Below are 12541 nucleotides of genomic sequence, written 5' to 3' on the forward strand. Positions count from 1 at the left end.
TATTCCCACAGGAAATAGAGGACCCACAGGGAATAGACTCAAAGTTACCTTTACAGCCATCTGGCATAACTAATTCCCCCCATTTGGAATCAGTTGGGAAATGAGAGATGAAGTGTTTGGGGGCAGAAATATGGCAGTAAAGGACTGAACAAGTTTACTTAGAATTACTGTAGTTGCATAAGGAAAAGGAGCTTCAGTCTGCCAGTGAATGGGATTTCCATCAGGTTGGGGGACAGCAGAGGTTACTTAAATATATTTTACATAAGTATACTTTACTAAGTAGCTGATTTCCCATTGAAAACCTATTCGCACATTTTGCTAAGTAGTCTATGACCACAATAAATGATGAAACGAGGCAATTCAAAACTGGAACTCAAATATGAAATTCCCCAGATTCAAATTATAGATACTAGATTTGTGATGTATATTGACTTTTTACAAGTGTGCGTTGCTAAAAGAAGATAGCAGTAACCAGGTTGAAACACCTGCTTCCTGGAAATGACATACACAAGCACTGAAAGAAATGAGTCTTTTTTACACAGCAGTTGTTAATAAATTCCTGTCTTTGTTTAAAAAGACACTAGCATCATAAGCTTAACAATATAAAAATCTAGCTGATTCTACAGATATATACAGAGTGTGAGTATGTGCATATATTTACCCACATACAGAACACATTTGTGCATTGCTTTCACCAGAAAACCAAGAGAATGGACCTTGGTTGGCTCAAAATCCATCCCAGCTCTGGACACGTTTAAGGCTCAGTTTTGAATAAAGCTTTATCTCCTCTAGGCAAAAACACAATGGGGAATATAAGCAATACAGGTCAGAGTAGAGTACATTTGAAACAGGAAGGAGTTTCACATAGTGCAAAATACATCATCAGATTTATTTATTTTTAACACTGACTGGTAAGTTTGTGTCAGGGCTAAATACACTCTATTAAGTAAAATGAAGTTCTGTAGCAGGCTAACCCAAAAATCTGAATTCTGTGAAGCAAATGGCCATGACCTCTTCCAGAACTTAAAAAGAAATGTTATTTAACCATTGAGATTTTGTTCTGTTTATTACCCACACATACACTTTCAGGCACATCTGTGTAACCATAAAGGCTAGAGGTTTTGTGTAATTATTGTCTGCTGAGAAATGAAGAAAGCCTAATTATGCAGCCACATTCTCTACTTTTTCTATAGTTCCATAGAAAGTAGGTTTACACTCAGTTGTGACAGTGAGACGTGCCATGGCTTAAATATGACCCAGCTCAAAAACAAAATCTGTTGAAGTCTTGCCATGAACTCCAGAAGACATGCACCCCTGCTTGGCAAACCATATTTGAAATGGAGAAATCCCTTTCATGCCTTTAGATCTGACTGAATTTGATACAATGTGCTGCTCAGTGACTGCTGGGAAAGCTGGACAGTGGCAGATCTGTTTTGCTTTGACAAGACACACTGCAGCAGGATGGGGAACACTTGTCGATTTTAGAAAGGAAGGGATGGGGACTTTGGACTTTAGTTCTCAGCAGCCCCAGGCAGCATGGCTAATGGTAAGTTTCCCTTGTAGCTCAAAACATTGAGAGAGCCAAAGGTCCTACTATAAAAGGAAAAACTGCTAGATCCAAGACGGAAGGGAGCCTTAAGCCCAGCCCAGCAAACGGGGGCAAGAGTTGGCCGGTGGTCAAGGGCATAGAGGCTCACCTCAAGCAGCTTCTTTCTACAATCAAATGTCTCCATTGTGCCTTTCATACTTTCCTGTGATTGTGCGCCAGTGTAGTGTGTGCTCTGAAGGAATGATCAATTTTGTCACTGAATCGGCATGCAGCAGGGGCAGAGCTCTAGAGGAAGCTAAATTCTTTATACCTTCAAGGATGTACCGTGCCAGGAAAATTATCCAGTTAATGGATGAATTTTAGAAAAAGAGCTTGCGTAGGTTTTTAAAGACCTGCAATATTTTCAAATGGTGGCTGAGTAAATACGTGTTTTTTTTAAAATTTTGTTTTCAAAAGTGACTATAAAACATGACTGTATTGTTTACTATAATGCCAATATGGCTGAATACAGGTAAACGGCTCCACACCTGAAAGGGAGTAGAATTGCACACTCCAAAGAAATATACTTTGAATTGTTTATATATAGCTATCAAAAAAACAAAAAAGATTTGCAAAGCATAAAGAAAACAATGTAGTGGCATTAAGAGCAGTAGTGTGCATTTGCGTTGTCTTGTGTGAAAAGAGGATTCAGAGGGTTAATTTTTGCTTTGTGTTTGCTAGGAGGGGAAATACCCATTTCCTGCTTGGATCACAGACACCAGAAAACCAACACTACATAACACTGGATTCCCTGGGGTAGCTCCAAAGACTAGGGGGTCTTTGGGGGGAGCCTGGATGAACATGACCCTTCTGTGCATTCGGAGAAGCACCTGAAGTTGCAGTCCAGCAGGAAGAGAACAGCCCATTAGTCCCCCTACATCCAGCCATTTGTCTGTCCATGTTATCTTTCAGCCAGGGCTCTGTCCAATGCTCCCCTTTGCTTTCTATAAATATAGGTGGGATTCGATGACGATCACATTTTTCCATGGATGAAAAAAATAAAGTGGAAGTACTCCAAATTAGTAGAGGCTTGACCGAGGGTTAAGTGGAAAGCAGTGGAGATTAGGTGCATGGTTCTTTTCTTCCTGGTGGAAAGTGGCTTTTTCTTTTGGGACACAGTGCAAAAAAAAAAAAGGGGGGGGGAGGTAGAGGGACAAAGAGAGTGTCTCTTGACTGCTTTTCCATTCAGGTCTGTTTTGTCCATTGTCTGTACTGAAATGTGTGTCTGTCCAGAGCAAGCGTTTAGCTTTGTATTCCCAAAGCTGAATACTGACACATTCATTGCCAAAGAATTCATAATACTGGATGGCCTCAAGAGTTGTCTTTAAACCCGCATCTTCTTTTGTGCTGGCTTAACCCCTCTCAGAGTGTGATTTTACTGTTTCTGTTGCTCCAACACCCCCTCTTGTTGGTCCTGGGAAGAGTCAAACTAGTGTGGCTTCTCAATTTCACCTGCCCATCGAGGATGCTTTTCTTCCTCAGGATAAAATCGAAGTTCGCCTGGCTGTTCATGGCATAAAACACATTTGCACTGTCTGGAATGACTAGTACTGCAAAGAAGGGAAACAAGGATGAGAAATGAGAGCAGGCTGCCTGGTTTATTATACAACTAGAAAGGGGAAGAAGGGATGGTTGAAGCTACAGTATTGCTAATGCTCTGGTTCTTACAGCCCAGACTTCTCTTGAACTGGAAAAAAAAAGGGAAAACAGATCCCGGAAAATAACCAGAATCCTGTATCACCTTTTATTGATGTAGCTTCATGTATACTTAGCTAAGTAGCAGGGAGCTAAGAAATCCTGTTAGTGAATTGTGAAGATGCATATTGGGACATTTGCTTGAGTGACCAACATGCATCAGTCTGCAATGCAAATCGGGCACTTGGCCAGCATTGCTACGTAGTAACATAACAGCAGCCCTCTACTACTTACAGACATTATGAAATGCCCCAATTCTAAATCTCAGATATAAATACTCTTACAGAGATGTATCTTTGATAACAGAATTCTAGTCAACGTCTTTTATATAAACAGGCCTGCTTTGAAACTCCTCAAGACCCAATAAATCTTCCCATAAACTTTTATCCATCAAGGATAAAAGCATTCATTTTGAATCAAGAGGAGCCTTGTTTTTAGCATAGTTGCATAATGCTACAATTTTTCAATGCAAATGCATTTAATAATAATAATAATAATTTGTATTTGTATTTTTCTGCCTCTACCTACGGATCGAGGCAGGATTACATCAACAAATTAACACAGTACAGATATAAAATACAATCAATAAAACACTGACATTATTATTAATTCAATATAATAGCTAAAACATCTAGAACATCTAAAACATTTAGAAAACATACATCATAATCAGAAGTGAAGCATTTTATCTTAAAGATCTCCTATAAGAGCTCAGATGGATATGCCCTTCGGAAGAGATCCATCTTAAGTGCCTTCTTAAAGGCATAAGATGGATCTCTTCCAGTAGGCTGTGCCATAGTTTGGGGGCTGCGGCCGTAAACGATCTATGGGAAGATGACATTAACCTGGGCTTATGGTATTCTAATAAATTCTTCCCAGATGTTCTGAGAGTGCAAAGCAGATTGTGTAGGGAGAGGCGTTCCCTCAAGTAACTTGGGCCCAAGCCATGAAAGGCTTTAAAGGTCATAACCAACACTTTGTACTGCGCCCGGAAGCTAATTGGCAGCCAGTGAAGAGTTTTTAACACAGGTGTTATATGGGCCGACCTAGGTGTTCCAGTGACCAATCTGGCTGCCGCGTTTTATTTATTTATTTTGAACCAATTGAAGCTTCCAAACTTGGTACAGAGGCAGCCCCATGTAGAGCGCATTACAGAAATCTAGCCGAGATGTTACCAGTGCAAGTACTACTGCTTCAAGGTCCTTTTGGTCCAGGTAGGGACGCAGTTGGTGTATCAACCGAAGTTGGTACCAAGCACTCCTGGCCATCGCATCTATTTGAGATGGCAGCTGTAGAGATGAATTGAAAGTGCATCACATCTGTGTTTGACAGGGATGGAATAGCCCAGGGCTGTCCCAGCCAAACTGTTCCCAAAATAACTATTTTTGTTAATCTCCTCATCCCTCTGCTGCTCCAGAAACTAGAACACAAACCAATGGATTCAAATTATAAGAAAAGAGATTCCACCTAAATAATAGATTGCCTCACAGGGGGCTGGACTCTTCTTTGGAGGTTTTTAAAAAGAGATTGGGTATGCCCCTCCAACTCTAAAATGCTATGGTCCTCTACCTTCAAAGAACACTGGATCTTACAGACTTTCAGTGAGTCATAATATATTAAAAAGCAAAATGAGAGGCTGGCACAAAAGCCTTGTTTCTCTTACCTTTGTCCTCAGAGATGACTTGCACAAGCTCATAATCCTCCACAGGATCTGATTCCAGGTTGTGTTTCAACATTGCTCTCTGAATAACTGCTGGAGTCTTGTCCTGGCTGGTCAACTGGAAAGACAGTTTTACATTGAAGGCTTCTTATTCTCTGACCTCAAATACCAGGAACACTTTAATTATTTGTTATGTAGTATTGATGCACTGGGTTCTAAAACAGCTCTCTCTTTAAGGAAGGAAGTCTTTTTTGCTGTAGCTCAGCCTTTAGACAGACTCTAATAATAACACTTGGTTGAAAAGCTAATAATCCAAGAAGAGGTAATAATCTAGAGCTTGGAAATGTTACTTTTTTCAGATTACAATTCCAAGAATCCTTCATGCTCAAACTGACTGGAGATTATGTAAGAATCTAAACATAAAATGTCATATATCACAGCAGGGTTGTGAATCATGTGGCCCTCCAGATTTTGTTGGACTTTAGTGCCCACCATTTCTTCCCATACTGACTTAGGACTGCTAGGACATGCATTCGAACAACAACTGGGGTATACATGATGCCCACCCTTGTGTTAGATAGTCACCACCCCAGCAGTCTAATTCTCTTGAGACAGCATTTATGGAAGGGTACATTGCATAAACATGTGATCAGCAAATGATATGACACATAAGGAGAAGTGTACTTTGAGCCATCTTACAGGAAGAATGTTGGGGGCTCTGCCAGTATCACTTCCTCTGTACATTACTAGTGTACAGTATCCTCCTGCAAGAAAAAGGCATCAGGATTTCCCCAAAGAGCTGACACTACCAAGTGGCCACGTTCCATCCATGAATCTTGATGGTCTAAGCAAACAGGAGGTCAGGTGCCGGAAAGGAATCTTAAAAGGGTTCTCTTACAGCTGTAAGAAAGAAGCCTGACACTTTTTTCTGGGAGCTCAAGCAAGTGCCCAATACACTTTTACTTTTAATCCAGAAAAATAAAATCACTGCTTCTAGGGTCTGGGATGCACAGACCTATGCACCAATTTCTGACTGCTGCTTGAGGGAGGGGAGCATCAGTTCATCTCAAAGCTCTCAGCTCTTGGGCTCATTTGTTTACTATTCCAATGAAGTGACACATGCTTGGCAAGCAGAGCATTTTCCTCCCTCTTGAGCCCCCACAGATACAGTAGGCATGCCTTCTCTTATGTTTCTTTATGGGCACCACTCTTTTAAAACTAGAATCTTCTGTGAATTATAAAGTCCTACTTTGTTCAATTTGTGAAAAAATACATCTAAAATTTCAGAAGAAATAATTTGGAGGGAAATAGGAAATGGTGTGTGTGTGTTGAAGTAAAGGGAAAAATCCAGACAACTTGGTTCAGCAAAAGAAAGGGGTGGGGGGAGGTACCATCGTATGTATTTTGCTTCCTCTGTCCAGGGCTGGCCTGAGACATTATGCAACCTGAAGCAAAAGACAAAATGGTGCCCCATTAATCTGTGTACAAACACCAGCTGCACTGGCAGCTGAATCTTCCTTTCACACTGACTACAGCACAGGATTCTCCATCACAAGGGGAGCAGGCTAGTTTAAGGGGCTCAAAACAGGCTGTATGACACATATACAGATAATTCTGTCCTCCCAGAGAGGGCAAGAGACTGGGTGTTCAGAAGGAATGGCTGGCTATTGTTTAGCATAAAGGATTGCTATGTTGGATGACATTGGCCATGTTCTGTTCTAATAATTCATGAATAAAACTCTGTCCACTACTCTTGTAGGGCTCTCTCACACTAAACCATTACTGTATAGTGCTATGATTCCATTTTAATTGCCATGGTTCCACCTTCTGGGAGCCTAGAAATTGTAGTTTAGGGGGGGCTATTTAGAATTCTCAGCCAGAGAACTCAAATGCCTCACCAAACTACATATCCCAGGTTTCTGTAGGACAGAACAATGGCAGTTAAGGTGGAATTAAAGGGCTATAAAGGGGCTTTTAGGTACATACAATTTTAGCCCAGATCAGATTTCACTGAAGGGTTGTAGAAGGTTTCCATTTCAAGATAGTCAGTCTAGGAGTTTGCTTTTAAATGAAAATGGAAGAAATTCATGCAGAATAAGTACACACAGAGAAAGTAGTTTAAATTAAGCATGGAATTTAAAACAGAGGCATCTGCATTATGCCAGCTGATCAAATGACTGGTCCTTTCTAGCCATTCCTGCAGGGGTAAGGAATAAGATCTGAGACTTTCAGCACACAAAACATGGGATCTAAAACTGAACTACAGACCTTCCCAAAAACGTTTCAGTGTCTTAAATGACAACTTGTCATACATCAAGCCCATTCTCATTACATACCATTATGCTCTTGTACATGTTGCCATTGTTGTCTTCCACACTGATCCGGATGATGCAGGTGTCTTCGTTCTGCTGATTGTAAACAGGAGGTGAAAGTGTTGAGGTAATGGAGGTGACAGAGATGGAGCGTTTGTGGATTCTGGGATTGCTAACCAGTGAAGGAGGAGACGAGAGAGCGTTGGTGAAGGAAGACACGCCTGATGAAGAGGTGTCCATCGAATGGATGGAGGAACAAGAGGAAGAGGATTCTGAGAGCTAAGGATTGAAACACAAATTAAGAGGATCAGAATATTTATTTTGCTGACATCTGATATTGAGACACTACCTGTTGACTATTGACAGATGAAGAACAGTTGGGGTAATGAATGCACTAAACATATCTCCCTACCAGGTAAGGATTGCCACTGGAAAATACACTTTTAACTAGAAATCAGCATCTCCCTGTGTAGCCATATGGGTATGTGTAGTGAAAAGGGTCAGCATACAGGCCTGAGATTCTGCTCCAGGTCTTATTTCATGTAGAGCAGGAGTGGGGAATGAATGATGCTTAGATGCTGTGGGACTGTAGTTTCATTAGTCCTAGCCAACACTACTAGTGGAATAATGGGGGGTTCCAGTTGAATAACACCTAGAGCAGTGGTTCCCAACCTTCCTAATGCCATGACCCTTTAATACAGTTCCTCATGTTGTGGTGATCCAAACCCATGAAATTATTTTCGTTGCTACTTCATAACTGTAATTAAATAGATGTTTTCCAATGGTCTTAGGCAACCCCCATGAAAGGGTCATTCGACCCCCAAAGGGGTCTCAACCCACAAGTTGGGAACCATTGACCTAGAGGGTTAAACATTCCCCAAACCTGGTTAGAGCTAAGTGGTGAACTATCATCTCCACAGAGCATAAATGTTGCTGTTCCCATGGAACAAAATACAAAAAAATGTGTGGCACTTTGTTTCATGAACCCAATCCTATAAAATCTTCCATGAGCCATTAAGTGTACCTTCTTTTTGTGAAAATAAATGGCAGGGGGACAAACAGCACTTTTCAAATAACATTTCATAATGATTCCAGCTATTTTACAGACTTTTCCCCCCTTCATTATCTGAGGATAGATTAAAATTTATACACTTTCTTTCAAAAAGTCTATGGTAATTCACAACACTGAAAAAATCTTTCTAGTTTTACAATCTGATTTTGAGGATGTCATCATCAGTTTTTCCTTAGGGAAATAGGAGGTCATTGTCTAAATCTAAGGAGTTTATCGCACGGCGTTTATCGTACCACTTAAAAACCTGGTTTACCTCTGCCAAGCAGAAGTCTCTTTTTGGGTAAAGTTGGGTACGTATTATCACAAGCAAAATGCTGCCGATGCTGCCGCCTGGCTGAATCCCAGCTAATTTCCGGATAGAAGCTGCGCTCAGCTGGCCAATTTGCAAAGCCATGAACTTCTCAGTTTTGTAAAGAGGCTGGCTGAGTGTGGCATCTAGCCAGAAGTTAGCCGAGATTCAGCTGGGCGGTGGCATTTTGCATGTGATAATACCTGACTTTATCCCAAAGGAGACTTCAATGCAACAGGGGTAAGTCGGGTTCTTAAGCCATTTGATAAAATCCTAAAACAGGATCACTGAGCTTTTATTCCTATATTTCTAGTTATTATAGGTATTAAATATTCCTCCTAAAAACAGCCAAATAAAAGTCCAGGATACATTTGAGATTTGGATAATCTATAATATTTGAATGAATTGTAAAAGCATACATTACAACCTACTTGCCTGCATTTACATCAACTGGCTAGAGGATGGCAGCATATACAAAGAAAATCATCTATATTGTATTATTATTATTATTATTATTATTATTATTATTATTAACCTTTATTTATAAAGCGTTGTAAATTTACACAATTTACATTGTAAAACCATTCCTTACTTTTTAACCCATCAAGGATCTCTTTTCTAGCTCATTTGCAGAAATGCATTTAAACTAATCTGTAGTAGGGCTAGCCCAAGACTTTTTGTTCCTTGAGGCACCACAGTAAGTGGCACAGTGAGTGTCACTACTAGCACACCAAGATGCATAATAACCAAAGCCAGCTTTGACATGCAAGGGGCAGAAAATACAAACCTCCTCCTAACCTCTAGCAGTGGAAAAAAATGCAGTGACAGCAAAGGGAATACACAAGTCTCTCACTTTTTTGACAGGTTAAAGTCTAGAGCTGTTGAAAACAGGATGTTATTGAAATGCATAACCTAGTCTTTTCTGAGCTTGCAAATACATTTTGGCTGCCCAACAATGCAAATAATGCACTATACAGTATACCTGAAAGCACATGAAAGGTCATGAAAACATAATGAAATAGGTCAAAAGAGCAGACTATGAGTCAATGTATGGGGGATTCTAGTTATAATTGAAAATGGTCAAAAGTGTAGATTGGCAAAAAGCAGAATGTCAAAAAGAAGGGGACACGTGTAACTAACTTTTTAATTTTTATTAATTAATTAATTAATTAATTACCTTTACATGACAACCAGTCTTCCTGCATGAGAAGAATACTTCACTTTGCATAATGGTGGGGCTACTCTTGGTCTTAAGGAACTGCACTGGATACAACATATCTACAGTAGTTCCTAGCAGTAGTACTGAAAACGTGGTATTTTCCCCAGGACTCTTATTTGTATTTGGGTCCCAAATTAAGAACACTGTTTACCCAATGTCTGCAAATACATACTTTTTTCTGGGGTTCATCCGGAGTGTCAGTGGGAGTGATGCAGATGTCCTCCGATTCAGAGTGGTTTGACTCGCAAGATGACACGCTGACAGAATCCATGCTTTCACCGGAGCTCCCACTTGGTGTAGACTTGGGTTGCTCTTTGGTGGGTGTGCTGTTTGCAATTACATCAGATCCCAGAAATAACCTGGAAATACCATTGTTCAAATGTTGTTTAAATATTCTTTCCATCCCTAGCGGCATCACCTTGCCTGTAATAGAGATTTGGCTGTCCTGAAAGCTTGCAGACAATTTTATGTTTTTTAATTGGCCTAATAATGGTATTCAGTATATTATTCTGATATGGATTTTGGAGTCAACATACTAGTTCCCTTTTCATAAAGCGCCTGTAGCAGTTTTATCCCTTAATCTATTTTTCTAAGTCCTAATTCATTCTACAAATATATGCAGTGATCATGTATATAATACCATTTCTTATTCAAAGTAAAATTCCCTCCAATTATTATAAATGGCATGATTTAATGCTCTTCTCAGAAGAACCAAGATTTTAATATTTTTATGAAGATTAGACACTGCAGTGTGCTTGACATTATGCTGCTCCTGAAAACTGTTCACAATCTACAGCTATTACAGCAGGAATTGGTGGCCAGTCTGCTGTGCCTTTTAGAGACACAGCAGTTCATCTTCCAATCTGCTTCCTAGCTGAATTAAAGTGCTGGTTTTGAAATACAAAGCTCTAAATGGCTTGGTGCCAGGTTGTGTCAAAGGCTATCTTCTCCCACATCAGAATGCCTGGCTCTGACATTTTCAATTTAGGTCATGTTGCATGCCCAACCAGCTTGAGAAGCTAGGATGGTGTGTACAAGAAACAGGGCTTTGTCTGTAACAGCACCCTGGATGTGGACCTCCGTGCCAAGTTAGTTGTTCTGTGACTTCAAGTCTTTTCTAACTTATAGTGATCCTAACGTGAACCTATCAGGGGTTTTTCTTGGCAAGGCTTGTTCAGAGGAGGTTTGCCACTGCCTTCCCTTGAGGCCGAGTATGTGACTTGCCCAAGGTCACCCAATAGGTCTCATTCCCAAGCTGGGAATTGAACCCTGGTCTCCAGAGCCCTAGTCCTAGATGGTGAACCTTTTAGGGGCCGAGTGCCCAAAGTGCAACCCAAAACTCACTTATTAATTTCAAAGTGCCATGTCCCTCTGGCTTTCTAGTAACAAACTGTGCTGAGGTAATGGCACACGTGCCCACAGAGAAGGCTCTGAGTGCCACCTCTGGCACGCGTGCCACAGGTTCGCCATCACTGCCCTAGTCCAACACTCAGACCACTATGCTGCAGTAAGGCTGGCTCTATCCTTCTTGATTGTACTATTTTGTGCTGCTTTTAGTCATTGAAACCAGGGTGGCTTTTCTGATTAGTGTAACTGTTTTTAAAAACCTGGAAAATATATGGTAAATGAAGTCTGTCATCACTAGAAAAATACATACAATCACGTTTAATCAATGGGGAAACATATACAAAGGAGTAGGCAATCATCAAAGTGCACACCAAACTAAACACAAAATTCCATGTGAAAACCCCTCACAAAGTTTGGTGTGAGACAAAAAGATGGAAAGAAAACGCTGGCATGCTTCAAAAATGCAAAGAAATTGGCACAAAGAGTTTTCCATGGCCCTTTATAAATTCCTCATCAGAACTGTTTGCATGAATAGTCACTGTGAAGCGAAAACTTATAGATAGGGAGGCATCCTTTATTTCTCTTTTCAAGGCTTGCCAGATAACATAAAACAGCAACTGGTCAAAATGTGTGCGGGAAAACAGTGTGCAAAGGTTCAATCAATCCAGTTAATCAATGCTTTTGAAATCCTTTTCATTTCAGGAAGAATTAAGCATGTGACCAGCGCTCTTGTGTGTGTGTATGTGTTGTGTGCCTTCATGCTGTTTTTGATTTATGGCAACCCTAAGGCTAACCTGTCATAGGGATTTCTTGGCAAGATTGCTTCAAAGAAGCTTTGCCATTGCCTTCTCCTAAGAGCATGTGATTTGCTCAAGGACTAAGCACACATTTAATGCTGTTAAACATGCTTAAATCTGGATGTGCTTTAGTGTCTCAAATTTGAAATGTCACTATATAATTTCAAACACTGTAAGTCCTCTTGAGCCAGCCAGAGCAAGCTGGAAGGAAGGAGAAACTGAGGCAGAGGAAAGGCCTTTCCCTATGTCTCACTGACGTCAGAGAAGGTGGTGGTGGAGAAGAACTACATTTCACACTTTTAGAGCCTTTTACAGCCTATTACGTCAACAGCAACACTTCTTCTCTTCTCATTGCTCTCAACAGGAAGGAACAGAGTATCTGAGTTCCATTATAGGGATGCCTCTCCAAAATTTGCAGGCTTTGGGTCTTAGCAGGATGGGCAGCTATCGGAGGGTAGCGGATTGCACCAGCACCACAGGAGAAGGGGGAGGGCCATAATCTTGCCTCCAAAAAAACCTCCCCCCCCCCCAAATGCCCTGAAATATGTTCTACATGGGGCAT

General features: G+C 40.7%; 1 protein-coding gene across 1 annotated transcript in view; it reads right to left on the reverse strand.

The window, feature by feature from the left end:
- Positions 1-424: 424 nt before the first annotated feature.
- Positions 425-12541, reverse strand: part of RGL1 (ral guanine nucleotide dissociation stimulator like 1) — a 119535-nt gene continuing 107418 nt past the window's right edge. Inside the window, 4 exon segments of the mRNA XM_042465145.1 lie at positions 425-3138; positions 4947-5061; positions 7280-7534; positions 10008-10194. Coding sequence (XP_042321079.1) covers positions 2951-3138; positions 4947-5061; positions 7280-7534; positions 10008-10194 — 745 coding nt within the window. The 3' untranslated portion in view covers positions 425-2950.

Source organism: Sceloporus undulatus, chromosome 4, assembly GCF_019175285.1.
Source record: "Sceloporus undulatus isolate JIND9_A2432 ecotype Alabama chromosome 4, SceUnd_v1.1, whole genome shotgun sequence".
Lineage (NCBI taxonomy): Eukaryota > Metazoa > Chordata > Lepidosauria > Squamata > Phrynosomatidae > Sceloporus > Sceloporus undulatus.